The sequence below is a fragment of the Ictidomys tridecemlineatus genome, chromosome 13, assembly GCF_052094955.1.
Source record: "Ictidomys tridecemlineatus isolate mIctTri1 chromosome 13, mIctTri1.hap1, whole genome shotgun sequence".
Taxonomy (NCBI): Eukaryota; Metazoa; Chordata; class Mammalia; order Rodentia; family Sciuridae; genus Ictidomys; species Ictidomys tridecemlineatus.
The window spans coordinates 97,633,963-97,649,415 of record NC_135489.1 but is presented as its reverse complement, the minus strand read 5'-3'; the positions used below and the strand labels follow the sequence as shown (position 1 = coordinate 97,649,415).

Genomic DNA, 15,453 nt, shown 5'->3' with positions numbered 1-15,453 from the left:
CCCCCCAGCTCTGCAGCCCTGGCTCCCCCCAGGGCCCAGGGACCTGCTCTCCACGCCCTTGTCCTGGGTTCTGTTGCGGGTTCTCTGTGATGACCACCCGCCAGAGGCTCTTAGGATCTCCAGGAAGCAGCCGTGGCTCAGAATCTGTATCTGAGAGTCAGCGTGTGAGGTAGGAAGGACCACTCACTTTGCGTGTGTGTGTGTGTGTGTGTGTGTGTGCGCGCGCGTGGGCATGTTGGTATGTGAGTGTGCGTCTGGGCCTGTGTGCATGTGAGATGTGTATGTGTGTGTGTGTATGTGAGTGTGGCATACATGTATGTGTAAGGCGCATGTATTTGGGTGTGTATGTGTGTCTGTGTGTATGGGTTTGCACGTATTTGAACACACATGCGTGTGTCTGTCCGTGGGTGTCAAGGTGTGAGCATGTGGGGTGCCCGTGTGGTGGGCGAATCCTGTGAGTACCATGCCAACTTGGCAGCCTCAAAACAAATGGGGCTGCTGAGTGAGGGACCGTGGCACGTGTCTGCCGCAGTGTGTGCCGGGCAGAAATGTCACCACCACAGAGTGTGTGAATGCAGGGACCACCTTGCCCTCTGCCCCCAGGCCCAGTCCACAGTGAAAACCTGTTGCTGCTTCCTGGACCGCTCCGCGTGTGCTGGCTCCTCCTGGCGCCTTTTACACACATGTGCGAGGCGAACATGGAGACCCTGGCTGTCCCTCCAGGGGACCCCTCTTCCTTCTGCCCTGGGCAGTTCTGGTCCCACACAGGAGGCCTGGGATTCAGGCGTTCGCACGGACCCTCTGGTCACTCTCTGGCCAGCCACCGATGGACTTGGAGGGAATGCCCTTTGCCCCTCTCTGTGTCGGAGTCGGGATGTGTCTTGGTCCATTCTGTCGCACTGACTGGGCGATTTATGAAAATAGACATCGACTCGTGGAAGTCCAAGGGCACGAGGCTGGTATCAGGCAGGGCAGGGGCAGCGTCCCAACACGGAAGAGACGGCCACCAGGCAAGACGGTGAGCATGCCAGCGGGGGTCTTTCTCTTCTTGTGAAGCCACTAATGCCATCGTGGGCATCAGGCCCTCATCCAACCCTCCCAGATGCCCCCTTCCAAATGCCCTGAGCACGTGAATTTGGGGGCAAAGTTTCTGCCCTCTGCCCCCTTCGTGATGGCGACTGGGTCTCAGTGCGTGACTTTGGTGGGACACTTTGGAGCTACAGCAGACAGAGCTGGAGGACGCATTCTGAGCGTGGGGTCAGGCGGCCACCGCGTCTCCTCCGTCCCCCACGTTGGAGTTTACGTTCTCCAAGGCCACCATTCCATTGTTGGCCCTGGTGTGCCCAGCCTCAAAGTCCTGCCTGTCTGAAGGACGAACATGCCCATCTTGCTTTAATTTGGGTTTCTTTTATTGTAAATGACGTTGAACAGCTCCCTCCCCTGACTTGATACTTGCCGTTTAGTGACAGGGGCAGGGGACCTTGGGGAGCCCTCTGTGTCTCTGTGTGACACGTAGTGATGCTTCTGCGACTTTAAGATGATTTTTTAAAACCCACAAGTTCTGCTACATTTTTTTGTTTGTTTCTTCTTATCATCTCTCTTTGACCTTCCTTCCCTGTCACTTCTTCTGATTTTGTTTTTTAAGTATATGATGTCCTTTAAAACTTGGAAACTGTCAAAACGCCCCAAGGTAGCACCCACGTCGTTTTAGGATGCGATTCTAACTAAGGGGCTGAGTCGGAAGCTTTGTGCGGAAGTGTCGCTCTTTACTGTGACTTGGTTACGGTCACAGCATTTCCGGTGAGCCCTGGGCCACCCTGGCCCTTCCCCACTTCCAAGCTCGGGTTGTTTGATCTCTGATTACTTTATCTGATCTCTGCTGTGTCCTGGTACAGCAGCAGAGGGGAGGGGAGACGATGCCCTCCTTCTCGGTTCCTGCTAGTGACCGTCCGTTGGCTCCAGTGCCTCTCTGGCCTCACCTGACCAGGTGAGTGGACAGTCCCTTGCAGAGGTCCTAGGGGACATTTAGCATGGAGTTTGTCTGAGTCGGTGTGGTGAAGGGTTCTGGTTCCAAGCTGGCACTGCTAAAACGCCCCCTTTCTGACTGTTTCAGCATCCGCCCACCCATTGGGAAGGATCCGAGGCAGGGTTGCGGAAATGGTCCGTGACACCGGTTATTAGGTGAGCGATGGACTTGCCTGTGGGTGACAGTTCCCTTTAGAAGGGACTCTTCAGAAGGTGTCGTTCTTGGTGCTCCGTCCGGCGGTGCCTGACCCCATGGGCTGCTGGAGAGCTGGGAAGGAATGTCTGTCTCAGCAAGCTCAGGCATTTCTGCCCGGAGGGACTGTGGTCAGGGGGATGCACTGTAGAGGGCATCTGAGGCTCTGCATGGGTGTGGGTGGGGAGGGGCCACCAGCGAGGTGACATGGGGCAGGCTCATTTGGGTGGTGAGCATGGCACTTGGGGTCAGCACTGACTTCCCTGGGCAGGATGGGAAGGGGCCTGAGTGGGGGGCTGCCTGTGAGGCTGTGCCCTGCCTGGACCCTGCCTGCTGTTCCCGGGGACAGGACTGCACGTGCAGGCGAACAGATGGCCTTTGACAGTGACGCGTCTCCCCACCTCCTGGGGATCTCAAGGAGCTGGTGGCCCTGTTTCTCTTGGGTCACACCAACTTGCAGCCCTGCCCCTGGTCATCAGGAGAATCTGGGGGGGGAGGGCCGAGGGCACTGGGAGGGCTTCTGGGCCGCTGGCCTCTGGTCCTTACTCCCGTCCCTCGGTGCACAGGGTGGAGGGCGGAGCAGGAGTGTGTTGGCGGAACAGCAGAGCTGGTGTGCCAGCGCCCTGCTGCACACGGGCGTGTGGCCATGCACTGACAGGGGAGCGGAGGTGCCCAGCCCCTGGCAGGGCCATCGCTGGCCCGGCAGCCACCCCTGTTGTGCTGATTGACCTTGGCCGGGTCCTTCCCCTCTGGTGCTTCAGTTTGTTCACCTGTGAGCTTGGAGGGGCCATCTGGGGTGGGGCGGGGGGCATCCCTCTGTCCTCGCATCTGGAGGACATCTGGAGCCCCGGAGCCTGGCCCTGGGCAGGATCCCAGCTCCCTGTGACAGCAGAAGGGTGGCTCCCAGTACCAGGTGTGTGCTGACCCACATTGTCACCACCTCTGTTCTCAGCCTCACGCCTGCAGTCACCTTGGTGGCCTTCAGCTCACACTGGAGTTGAAGCTGTCAGTGGGCATCTGTGGCAGCCCCAGAAACGCAGTGCTTCCTGCTGGGGGCCACCTGGGGGGCTTGTCCACTTGCTGGGATGGAGCAGGAGAGAGGAGGGGTCCAGGGAGAGGGAGCCTCTCCGCCCGACACGGTTGGGGCCAAACGCTCCCATGAGGAGACCGGCCACTCAGGCCTCCGCCCTGCAGGCTGCTCCCGAGGCTTGGAGGAAAGGTTCATGCCGCCTTGTCTGTGTTCAGAGGAGTTTCCAGACGTGACTTCCCTGGTCACGAGCAGATGTTCCAGTCCTAGCGTCCTGCCTGGGAAGCCCAGTTGTGCTAGCTGAGCGTCTGCAAGGCCCCGTCCACCCCCTCCACTGGTGTCTCAGCGTTCCTGGTCCTTGTCTGTGCTTACAGATCCGCCTGGCTTTAGCAGAGCAGTGCCCCCTTATCTGTGATCTCACCTTGCGCAGTTTCAGTTGCCTGTGGTCAGCCAGAGGGTGGGTACAGTACAGCGAGATGTTTTTCAAGAGAGAGAGGAGAGAGAGACTGTGTTCACATAACGTATTACAACGTGCTGCTGTGATTGTTCTGTTATTTTAATTGATGATTGTCGTTAATGTCGTACTGTGCCTGATGTATACCTTTATAGTTATGCACGTGGTGCTGCCCGCGGTTGCAGGCCTCCACTGGGAGTCTGGAAATAGACCCCGTGCATGGCGATGATCTGCATGGAAAAGGCCATTTTCAAAGGAAATGCTCCAGAAGATGAAGACACAGAGTCTAGAACTTGCAGTGGAGTGGAAGCAAAAATAACCCTTTTCAGGGATCTGTTTCCTACGTGAAGTGGTCCATACAGACGGCTTTGCATTTGGGGAGTCCTTGGCTTGGGGACAAAGCAGCCATTGTCCTTCCCATGGCTCCCATGGGACCGTCTAGAAATTCAGCCAGGAATGGAAGGGTGGCCTCTGCAGGGGGCTGGTGGCACCACACAGTGACGGCAGTGACCCAGCAGTCCCGGGGTGCCGGGGTGCAAGCACATGGCAGAGGGCCTCAGGGTGGAGGACAGGCTTCCCTGGGACACCTTGGGGCAGTGAAGAGGGGCAGGGTAAAGGCTGGGACCCAGACTCTGGGACTTGAATGTGCTCATCAGGAGAAGTTGGGTGCAGAAGGGAGTCGCTTTGAGTGGTGTTGTTTCTCTTTCCCCTTCCTGACACTAGTTGAAAACAACCCTGAGGTCTCCCCAGCACACCACATGTGTGCCCCTGTGCTGCCCTGAGGTTGGGTGTGCCGCAGCCCCGAGGCTGTATCACCTGCAGTACCCTGGGCCCCCTGCTCCTCAGGGAGGTGCTTTATCTTTAGCAAGTGTCTAGAATACTCAGAAGCCAGAGTAGGACACTTGCAGATTTAATTAAATGACACTGAAATGGGAGGTAATTACTTTTACCTGTTTCAGAAGGTCTGGGAGGGTCTCTCTGGTCCTCCGACTGCGGCCCCAGGAGGCGGTCACCTGGAAAAATGCCGAGGGCCCTGCCCCACGGGCACCCAGAGTCCTGTGGGTGCTGATCTGAAGGCTTGTGGGTTCACTGATGTAAAGGGTCCTGGTAAGCAGCCTTGTCCTTGGTGTGGACTTGTGTGGTGTCAGCGCACGCCTTGTCCTTGGTGTGGACCTGTGTGGTACCGGCGCACGCCTTGTCCTTGGTGTGGACCTGTGTGGTACCGGCGCACTATTGCCTTCAAGTCACCCGGGGTGAGCAGGTACAGCAGGTGTTGGGACGCAGTGAGACAGTGGACACCGTGGCTCTAACCCGACAGGCCGCATGGAGAATCAGCACCATGCCGCCGGAGCACAGACCAGCCCTGACCCAGGACTCTGCCCTGGGCCACAAGCTGCTGGCCCATCTCTAGTGATCAGAAGGTTCCGCACCCTCAGCTCCCTTAGGTCTGAGCCGGTTCCTCACCTCGACAGCTGCGTGTGGCCCTTACTGCTTCTTGGTGCTTTAGATACGGCCCTGGAGCGGGGTTTAGTGTTGGCTGCTCTGTAGAGGCACGGCGTGCTGGAGCGTGGCTGTGGTCAAGAGCCGGGAGGTGCCTCGGTGTCAGGTCCGCAGCACGCCGCGAAGACTTAGCAGGAAGGAAGGACCCAGGCACCTTCTTCACAACTGTTAACTCCGCGTGCAGGGGTCGCCTTTTGCCTGTGTGTCAGGTTAAGTGTATTACTGAGGTGAGCATCACCTGCTCGTGCGTAATAATGTGACTTCCAGGAACACCTGCAGCGGGACGCAGTGCTCGCCTGGTGTGTAGGACAGTGTTGATCTAGAATGTTCTGGATGCCGTAAACCTGCCTCGCCCCCTCTTGCATTTCCGCAGCCCAGCCTGCTGGGTCTTCCCAGAGAAAAGCAATTCTCCACTCCCCCGGTGGAGAGTGCACCCAGCGCTGCCCAGCCCTTGGTGAGCTCACCTGACGGCCCCTCATTGTCCAGGCCTCTGTCCCTTGTTTTCCGTGGGTAAGGAAACCTACCGCGCCTTCGCTTGCAGCTGATTTTCCACTTTGCGGCGTCCTGAGCGCGTCGGTTGCCCACCCTCTGCGTGCGGTGATGGTGATGGCCCATCCTGTGCCCTGGGGGAGGAGGGCCACCATGCAGCCCCACCCCCACCATGTGCACTGGCTCTGGCAGCCTTTGGGGTGTGGGTGGAGGGGCTGCTGCCTGCACAGCTGTGGGGCACCCACTGGGAAGGCCCTCGGGCATCCACATCTGGACAGGCTATTAATAGCCCACAAAGGACCCATTTTTCTTGGCGAAGGGTGGACATGTGGCGATGCTGTCATGCCCACGAGGGGGGCCTGTGAAGCCAGCCTTTCATGGAGCAGCCCTCTGGCACGTTCTGCCCCATGTGAGCGGGACCCGGGGACCCATGCCCACAGCTCCGCAGGGTGCGGACGGTGGCTGGCCGGAGCTGAGGCACCGTGCTGCCCCCAGGGCCGCCCGTTCAGCGGCTCGTCCTGCCCACCTGTTGCTATGCACAGCACCTGTCACCTGGGGAGGGACAGGGCCTCTGTGGCCCATTGTGCTGGGGCAGTGGAGCCTCTACGGAGCAGCCAACAATCAACCCCGGGTGAAGACCGACCCCAGCAGGATCCCTAGGTCCCACGTGAGTGGAAGGGCAACCCGGGCCTTGCTGAGGGGGGACGTCCGCTGGTGCTGGTGGTGGGGAGGGTGTTCCTCACACAGGAAACGGGAGACTCAAGGCCCCGCGGCCGGTGGGGTTCACCGTGGTGTTCAGGGTGTGTGTGGGGGTGTCTGGGCCCAGGTGGACTCAGGGAGGGCGTGGGCGAGCAGAGACGCTTGGAAGGGGACTTGGTGCTCAGGGATGCTGATGTGGGGGTGGGGCCCAGGATGCCAGGGAGGTGCCAGGCACCTGGTAGGATGCAGGCGGCCGCATCGGGGCAGGGAGGTGGCCCTTGGGATGTGTTGGAGGGTGCAGTAGGTTGGGTGGCCTGGAGTGGGTTCTGGGGACTGGGGTGCCCTGTGACCTGAGGAGTCGGAAAGGTAGGGGCTCTGCCTACGCTCCTGCCTGGCTCTTGAGGAGGGGTCTGAGCTGGGTGATTCCGGGCACTGAAGCCGGAGATGCTGATTCATGGGGAGGAAGCTGGGGAGACGCCCCAGGGCTGGCCTGGGGGCTGGGTCCTGGCTGGTGCCAGAACTCGGGAGTTCTCCCTGACCTGAGTGGGAATGTCCTCCTCACCTGTCCATCAGGTGGAGACAGGCTGGACCTGCTCCTGCACCCACGCCGGCCTGTGGGGATGCCAGGCTGGAGTGGCCCCCAGGGCCTCGGTCACAGGCAGCCATGCAGGTGAGCAGAGGTGGAGAGGGACTGGGGATGGGTTCAGAGTGGCCGCCGGGCTGCGGGGGCGATGGGTGGGGAGGGGGAGGGGAGGTCAACAGATGGGGAGCGGAGGGGCTGCAGGGGTGTGGGCCACACCTGTCTAGTCTCCTGCAGTCTTGGGGCACAGTGCTGATCCCCGGGACACCCCCAGCTGAGCCCCCCAAGTCACCTGAGTTGGACACAGAGATAGGGAGCGTGGACAAGGCGGCCACCTGCAGCCACACGGGGACGGTCTGGGGGGCAGCAGGAGGTCTGGGAAGGGGGTGAGAGGAGCGTGACCTTGGTGTGCCCGTTATAGAGACAGGACGAAGCTGCCGTGGGCGAGCTGGGGTCACAGCCTCAGCCCCCGCTCAGAGACACTCAGCTTCAGGTTTTTGTTTTCGTTTTTGCCCCTTGTAGTTGATGGAGTCAGGACCCCCAAGGTACCGGGTTCTGATCCCGGGAGCCTGTGAGTGAGGCCTCGTAGAAGCGGGGCCTTTGCAGAGGTTGGAGGTCGGGGGTCATTCTGCATCACCTGCTGGGCCACCCACGCAGTCCCTGGAGGAGGGAAGCAGGGGGCGCTGAGACGCGGGAGAGAGGAGGCTGTGTGAAGCCGAGGGGACCCTGGAGGCATGGGCCGTGACAGTGAATTTTATATCAAGGGTCACCTTGCCTTGGGGTGCCCAGGTACCTGGTCCCACGTGGCTCTGGGTGTGTCCGGGAGGTGTTTCTGGATGGGGTTGGCATGTCGGTCAGGGCAGAGGGAGCAGGTGCCTTCCTGGTGTGGCTGGGCCTCTCCCTGTCCATCCAGGGCCTGAGCAGAACGAGGAGAGTCAGAGCAGAGCCCCCTGCTCCCTGCCCTGAACCCCCAGCCTGCGGACAGGAGGCCTCGGGGGACCGCCGCTCTCCGGGATCACATGAGTGGGTCCCCATAATACATCTCTTAGTTCTGTGCCTCAGGAGAACCCCGACTAACCAGGGGAAGCCCAAAGCCACCAGAGGCCAGAAGAGGCCGGGAAGCGAGTGTCCAGGGCCTTGACTCGGGGCCAGGGACACTGACCTCGGGCCTCTGGCCTGCAGCAGGGCAGAGAACACATTCTGCTGTTCCGCAGCCACCAGTTAGTGGTGCTGGGTTGGAGCCACCACAGGAGGACAATGCCCTCAGCGTAAACAGCACTTCCCTGAATACCCGGCCGGCCGCAGTGTCAGCGCTGTCATTGGGTGACTTGGATTTCAGGGTGTGGCACTGCTGGGTCACCGGGTGTGTGGCTCTTTGATAGATCTCGCCAGATTAGTTTCCGAAACAGGACGTGGCGGGCCCTCTTCCAGGTGGTTTTTTTTTTTGATGCGTCTGTCAGCAGGGCAGAGGGACAGCTTGGTGACAGCGCTCGGTCTCCCGGGTCCTGGTGAGTGCGCGTGTGTGCTCTGGGCTCCCGCCGTCCAGGTCTTTCGGTGAGTCTCCTCCGGGTTCTTTGAGCCGTTTTCTCTCTGAACCTTCATTCCTCTCTTCCCGTCTGCGTGTGTCGTGGTCACTGGCCTCTGCCCGGTTCTGCTGTCTGCTGGTGAGTTTCATCAGTGCCTCTCTGGCCATCTGGATGAGCTCTCTGCACTGGCCCGAGCGTCCCCCTTTCCTCCGTGTGGGTTGAGGCTGCTTGGGCTGCCCCTGGACTTTCCGGCACAGAGTTCTGTCCCTCTGGGTGTTTGAATGGGAGTCTCCAGTGTGTTGAATGGAGGGCTGGGGATGTGGCTCAGGGGTGAGCGCCTCCTAGGGTCCCCAGGTCCTTGGTTCGTTCTTTAGGGCACCCCCACCTCCCCACCGTGTTGCAGGAGCGGGAGTCCAGCCCTCCTTCCCTCCAGGGTGCTGGCTCCAGGAGTCACTCTCCCATGCCTGGTCCCTGAAGTGAACTTCAGCTGTGTGGGCTGTTACCCTGCGTGAGCTGGCCTCTGTGCGAGGTGGCCTCTCTCCGGGAGCCTCCACCCGTCCCCACTGCCCGCCTGCCTTCCCGTGGGCCTGAGCCACGTCGGTCGCCGTTTTCCAGCATCCGCTGCTGCGGACAAAGCGGCTGGGATTCAGGCACAATGAGGTGACCATCGGTTCACTGACCAGAGGGGGGTCCTAAGCGTACGTGGAGGATGTCGCCTGCCTCCCACCGTACCTGGGCAGAGAAGGATGAGGGACAGCCACTCGGAGGGCTGTGGATGCCAGGAAGGGACCGGGTGAAAGGGGAAGACAGACACCAGGTGGCTTGCAGAATCACACGTGCATGGGGGGAACTTGTGCGAGATCATTCAGCAGGGGGATGGCAGTGTCCAAGGCCACCTGGCACCTCGTGGAGAGAAGTCTGTCACGGGAGGTGGGGAAAGATAAGGCTCGTGTTGGGGACCTGCCTGTGGCTCGGAGGTCCTGGGTGTGGTGATCTGAGACCCCACCAGGTGGGTGGGCACCATTGCCCTTGGCTGGGGTGTGAGCGTGGGCTATGTGCAGGTGGGGGGTATGCAGGTCACTGTGTCACGGGCGTGTGGACCTGACGTTTGGCTGCCTGGCTCCAGCCTCCTCCAGAGCAGGACACTGGGCACTGCTGGGGCCCCTCTGCTGGCTGGTACCCCTGGTTTCCAAAAGCTTTCTGGGTTACCCAGGCTGGGCGGGTCACCCCGACGCTGGGAGCACAGTGAGGTCAGGGCCCGCCTTCGCCCGCCTGTGACCCTGGTCCTGCCTGAGCTGCAGGAGGAGGTGTGGAGAGTTTCAGGTACCTGATCCCACACAGGACCCACAACCGGCAGGCCAGGAAGCCAGGCTCCGCACCCGCTCCAGGGTGGGGTGGGGCTGGCCGAGGCACTCAGAGCCGGGCCCGTCTGGCCCCTGGCCTGTCCTGGGCAGGGTCCCCTTCAGCAGTGGCTGCCGGCCCAGCCTGCCTTGCAGGTGGCGGTCATGGGCGGGTGGGGTTCAGGCTGCACTCTGCAGGGAGGACCCGTCCTCCTCAGCCCCTGGCAGTTCCACGGAACGACTGGATGGTGAGACACCTGCTCTGGGTCAGCGAGAAGGCAGACTGGCACCCAGGCCTGTTGAGAAGGTGGACAGAGTGGCCGGGCCCCACAGGGAGGTGGAGGGAAGTGGGTCCCTTGGCACCAGGAGGTTCCCATTGAGGTCTTTGGCTCAGGTTGCTACCCAGCTGTGGACTGTGGGTTCCCCCCGTCCTGGGCTCTGTCCTGGGTGGTGGTCATGTTCCCGATGCAGTGTGCAAGTCCCTGAGGGGCCAGGCAGAGCCCTGCAGGTCGGGCCAAGTGGGCTGTGAGGTGCATCCTGGGAAGAGGAGCCAGCCTCCTCCTGGACACTGAGTCCTGGGCCCTGCAGAGGCCATGCGGGCAGCTGTAGGGGTGCCCCCTGCCGTGGAGCATGGCCCTGGAGGGCACCACCTGTGACTCCAGCCCCCAGAGGGGCAGTGACCTGTCCCAATCTGTGTGCTGAGGGGCTCGTGCTTGGCCGGTCCAGGCGGTGGTGCAGGCTTGCGGTTGATGCTGCCCGTGCCTGCCCGGGGCCTGAGTGACAGTGGGCAGCGGCCTGGGGCCTTGCATTTTTCTCTCCAGAAAGGGGAAGAAGGGAGGGAGGAGGCCATGGCCCTGTGGGGCACCCTCTAGTGCTGACCTTCCCCAGGGATGGAAGACATGGTGGCTTGTACCCCGTCCTCCTGCGCCTGCACCAGGACCGCTCATGGTGGTTGGGACTCACTGTGGCAGCTGGCGGGGCCTGCGGAAGTGACAGCGCCTGTCTTTCCCCAGCCCACCTTGACCTGTGGGCGAAGCAGGACCCTGGTGAGGCGCGGGGTTTACCGGTCCCACCGCACCCCACCCTTCCTGCCCTTCCGCCCCTGAGCATCTCTCTCCTGGGAGATTTTGCCACCCTCTGACTTTCTCGTCAGTCTTCCCCTGCTCCCGTGACTTAAGCACGCCACCTTGGCAGAGCTGTGTGCCTCCAACAGAGAACTCTGGGAGGCCTGCTCACCAGCTTGGAGAGACCAGGCGGGGGGCCCATGGGGCTGGGCCGGGGCTCTCAGCCTCCAGGACCCTCGTGCTGAGCCCACCCCCCATGGTCTGGCGGCTGACCAGGGGAGCATCACGACCCAGGCCTGGCCAGTGGGAAAAGGAGGGGGACAGCCGCAGCGCGCTGGGTGCCCCGGCAGGAGGAGGTCAGCCGCCGCGCCCTGGGTGCCCCGGCAGGAGGAGGCCGGGAACACGCTGAGCTTGCAGCCGGGCTGGGTGTCGTCCACACACCCAAGCGCCCTGTAGGTTGCTGGTGTGAGAACAGGCCTCCCCGCCTGCTGGGAGGACGGCTGCGAGCGGCCATCACAGTTATCCCAGGTGTTTCCTACACGTGACGGTCCCTCAGCCTCCAGCACCCTGCCCACAGGCCTGGCCTCCCCTCCTGCTCCCCCCCCCCCCCCCGAGGCCAGGGCCCAGGGAGCCAAGCTGGAAGTGAGCAGTCCCCTGGGTGTTGGGGCTCAAGGGGGGAGACCGAGCTGAGCCCCCACGTGGGACAGATGGAGGCAGAGAGCTCGGACTCCAGAATCCCGAGGAGTTGCAAGGCGGTGGCATCTGTCCCCTTCCCCTCTGCTCCTTCTCATGGTCAGGAGCATCCTGATGTACCACCTGGACATGACCTGCCGGGCAGCCTGGGCCCCGTGGCCTGGTCCCTCTGGATGTCCCCCACACAGCCCTGAAGAGAGTGATCGAGGGGCCACGTGCCCATGCAGAATTATTCCCCAGCGTGCTCTCGGGCCACCTGGGGGGCACGGATGCTCAAGATGGAAATCTGGGGGGCCTGGTCGGGGGTCAGCCAGGTTTCCTTTGGCCAACGCTGGTGCAGTGAATTCGTCACTAATGAGTTTTTTTGTAGAGAAAACATAGACTGCCTGTCAATGGCTTTTAAAAATAGACACTTGTGGGCCGGGTGCAGCTCAGTGGTGGAACGCTTGCAGGCTCAGGGCCCGGGTTCAGTCCTCATCACCGCAAAAAAAAAAAAAAAAAAAAGGAGAGGCTTTTGCTCTGTTTACCGTGAGTCAAATTGACCTGGGGTGTAGGTTAGCCGGGATCTCTAGATCCAAGCTTAGACAACGGAATCCAGTTTTGCATCGTCTTATTTATGTGGACGTGTGGACTGATGTTTGAAACCAGCAGCTTCCCTTGGGCTGATTAAAGACCTTCATATTTGTTTTATGTGGCGTCTCTAAACCACCCATGCCTTTGCCCTAGGACGGTGTTTCTCTTAACATTACTGATGCTGGAAGAAAACCGCCATCCCGGCTCATTATCCTCCTGGGTAGTTTACAGGGTCGAGTGGCCTCTAATCTCAGCCTCTAGATTCACGTTACAGAGGATTCAGGGAAATCTTGTGCTTTACACCAGACGACATGTGTGTCAGCGTGCCTCGACGTTGTGTATGGCGCATTGTGGAGTCTTCAGAAGCTCTTAAAGGACGTGGATTAGATTCCATTCTGGTCAGGAATACCTGGGGGTATGTCTCAAGATGCCTCTAAAGCTAGAAACCGTTTTGGTGAGTGACGGAAGAGGACGCTCTGGGGTTGCCTGTTGGACGGGCACAGCTCTCTGCTGGTGGTGCCATGGTTGATATTTTATCCCATTTCCTGATCCCCGTGCTGTTTGCTATTGGCTGGAGTCCTGGCCCTGGCTCAGAGCACAGAGTCCTGCAGGCCTTCCCTGCCCGTGTCTTGTCCCCACACTTGAAACCTGGATGCATTTCGCCAAAGGCTCCCGAGAGGGAAGGAAGGGTCCCCCGTCAGGTCTCCAGGACGTCACAGATGGGCCCTTCTCTGCGGAGCTGAGCGCGTTCTCCTCTTCCTCTCCATTGTTGCTGCATCTGACGCAGCGTGGCCCTCCCCACTCTGGCCTCCAGTGAAGGACAGGTTGCGGTGCTGGGCAGCCACCTGGGCTGGGCAGGAAACGAGGTTGCTCAGTTGACAGGCAGCTTACCTGCACCCCTCGTTGGCTGGTGGCACACGTGGGTCAGCACTGGCACTGAACACTGGTAGTGTCCCTGGCCTGAGCCCTCCCCTTGAGGGCCCTGCATGGTCCCCAGCAGCAGAGCGAGCTCCCAGTGCTGCACTGCAGGGAGTGGGGTTGGGTGGGGCAGAGGCCCTCGGCTGGACCAGCAAGCAGCCTGCTGGGTTGGAGACCCGGGAGCCTTGCCCCTGCCCTGATGTCACGTTTGTGACTGTCCCATGTCTGACGGGGGTGTGGCACCCAGGGTGGCTGGGCAGTGTGCCTCATGTTGTGGTTCTTGCAGATGGGGGACCCAGAGCTGCCCCCATGGGGGACCAACAGTCCAGGGCAGCTGGAGCACTCCAGCCCTGCTCCACCCTCTCCTGGTCATGCTGGTGTCCCCATGCACAGGTGGACCGCAGGAGAGGAGGCCATCGTGTGTGGACACTTGTGTCCTGTTTCAGTGGTCACTCTGCCCAGCTGGAGCAGCCTCCATGCTGCCTGTGGGACCAGCACTCTGTGCACGTTACCTCTGAATTTGACCTTAGCCCTGCTTGACCAAGGTGCCCGGGTCATCACTGTCCAGGACTGGACCCTGGTGCTCAGAGGGGCTAAGGGACTGGCCCAGGGCCCCACAGGACCACGTCTGCACCTCTAGGATGTCCCCTGAGTGCTTTGTGATGCCCCAGCCAGGCCTGGGTGGTCCTCGGGGTTCTAGGCGTGACCCCTGCCCGCCTGGTGGTCACTGACAGGCACAGCCCGGGTGCTGGGCGGAGCACCCCCTTTTCCTTAGGCCGGACCCCTTCCCCTGTCTCTGGGCCTTTCTCCTCCTTCCCCGGCCCTGGGGCCAGGCCCGTCCGCACGCCCTGAACCAGCCCCCACGGGAAACAATCGGGCCCACATCCCGAACAGCCCTGCCATTTACAGGGCAGAGAATGGAGACGGGCTGGTTCCACGGCCTGCAGAGAGGACTCTCCACAGCGCCTTGTCCCGGCTGCTGAAGGGCGCCTTGTTGTGGCCTGAGTGGCCCCGGCTGTCCACAGCACGTCCCCTCACCCCACCCCAGACTGTACCCCCAACGACAACAGAGCCCTTGAAACCCCGAGGTGAGGACAGTCGTCCCAGGCAGGCAGAGACCCCGCATGAGGAGAGAGCAGCCAGACCAGCCAGTGGCCTGAGTGCCCATCCTCCTGTGGCCCAGGGACACAGCGGCTAGTGCCGGGTCAGGAGCCACCCGGGAGAGGTAAGGCCGGCCATGGGGCCTGGGGACTTGGCTCCTCCTTCCTGTCTGTGCAGGTGGCCTGTCTGCCTCTCCCTGAGCACCAGGGTTGAGTGAGAGTGAGCTGACCCCAAGGTGGTCAGAGCCCAGGTGGCCAGCTGACCGCTGACCTGGAGGATGAGTGGATGTTCCGGGCTTTGCCTGCGGTGCTGCTGGGGAGGCAGTAGGGGCGCTGGACACCCCCTGAGCAGTCCCTCCTCACAGCTGGCCTGGGAGCATCGAGAGGCTGCGACGGTACGATTCCAGGGCTCACCTGGTTCTGTTCGCTGGGACGTCCCCCAGGACAGAGGACATGTGTATGGGCACAGCGTGGCTGGCTGCTGCTGTCCCCTCCGTGTGGTGTGAGTGTGTTTACTCCTTGGCCTTTCAGTCTGGCAGGACCCTGCCGGGGAGGGGTGGTGGCTCTGGGCACCTGCCCCCCCCCCGCCCCCGGGTGTGACCCTGGCAGGGCTAGTCCAGACCTGGCTGCCCAGGGATGGGCGGGCGGGCGGGCGGGCGTGACGGAACCTGCAGGACCTGAGCATAAAGCCTGCTCCTGAGGATTTCCTGGTGACACACAGGCCCCGGGTGGCCCCGTGGCTGACACAGCAGCTGGGAACGGAGCTGCGCGCTGGGCACCGTGTCCTGTGTGGCCCCCGTGTGGGAAAGTCCCAGATCTAGGGGTGGTGCTGTCCTGGAGGGTGGGGGACAGGGACAGGGGACAAAACTGCAGGTCTGCCTAGGAACCTCTGGGGCAGAAACCTTGGAGCCCTGAGGCCACAGCTGGGAACTGCTGAGGGGACTGTCCCCAGGCTAGAATTTACATAGGAATGGGGGCTGTGAATGGGGGTGCTGTAATCCTTCCAAAATTGGGGTAGAATTTGCATCTGAATGACCCATGAGTCCCATTCCTGAGGATTTCCCAGTGCTCCTGGGGTCATTTGCATGTGTTCCCAGCCAGACTTCTTCCTTGAAGTCCCTGGACCTGCTGTGGAGGGTGCAGCCATGGCCTGCCCACTGCCCGGCTGTCCCCACCTCTTCTCCCCGCCGCCAGGTCAGGACCGTCAGGAGAGGCAGGTTTGGTGCAGACTTCCTGGTACTGAAAAACATTCTGTGAGGGCCTGGAACCAGG

General features: G+C 61.4%; 1 protein-coding gene across 5 annotated transcripts in view; it reads left to right on the top strand.

The window, feature by feature from the left end:
* Window positions 1–15,453, top strand: part of Sema4d (semaphorin 4D) — a 107,282-nt gene that overhangs the window by 28,177 nt on the left and 63,652 nt on the right. Inside the window, exon 1 of one of the 5 annotated variants that reach the window (XM_078030666.1) lies at window positions 6,008–6,355. The exons of the other annotated variants lie outside the window; for them this stretch is intronic. Coding sequence (XP_077886792.1) covers window positions 6,023–6,355 — 333 coding nt within the window. The 5' untranslated portion in view covers window positions 6,008–6,022. Of the gene's footprint in view, window positions 1–6,007; window positions 6,356–15,453 lie in introns of those variants that run through there. 5 annotated transcript variants of the gene reach the window in all.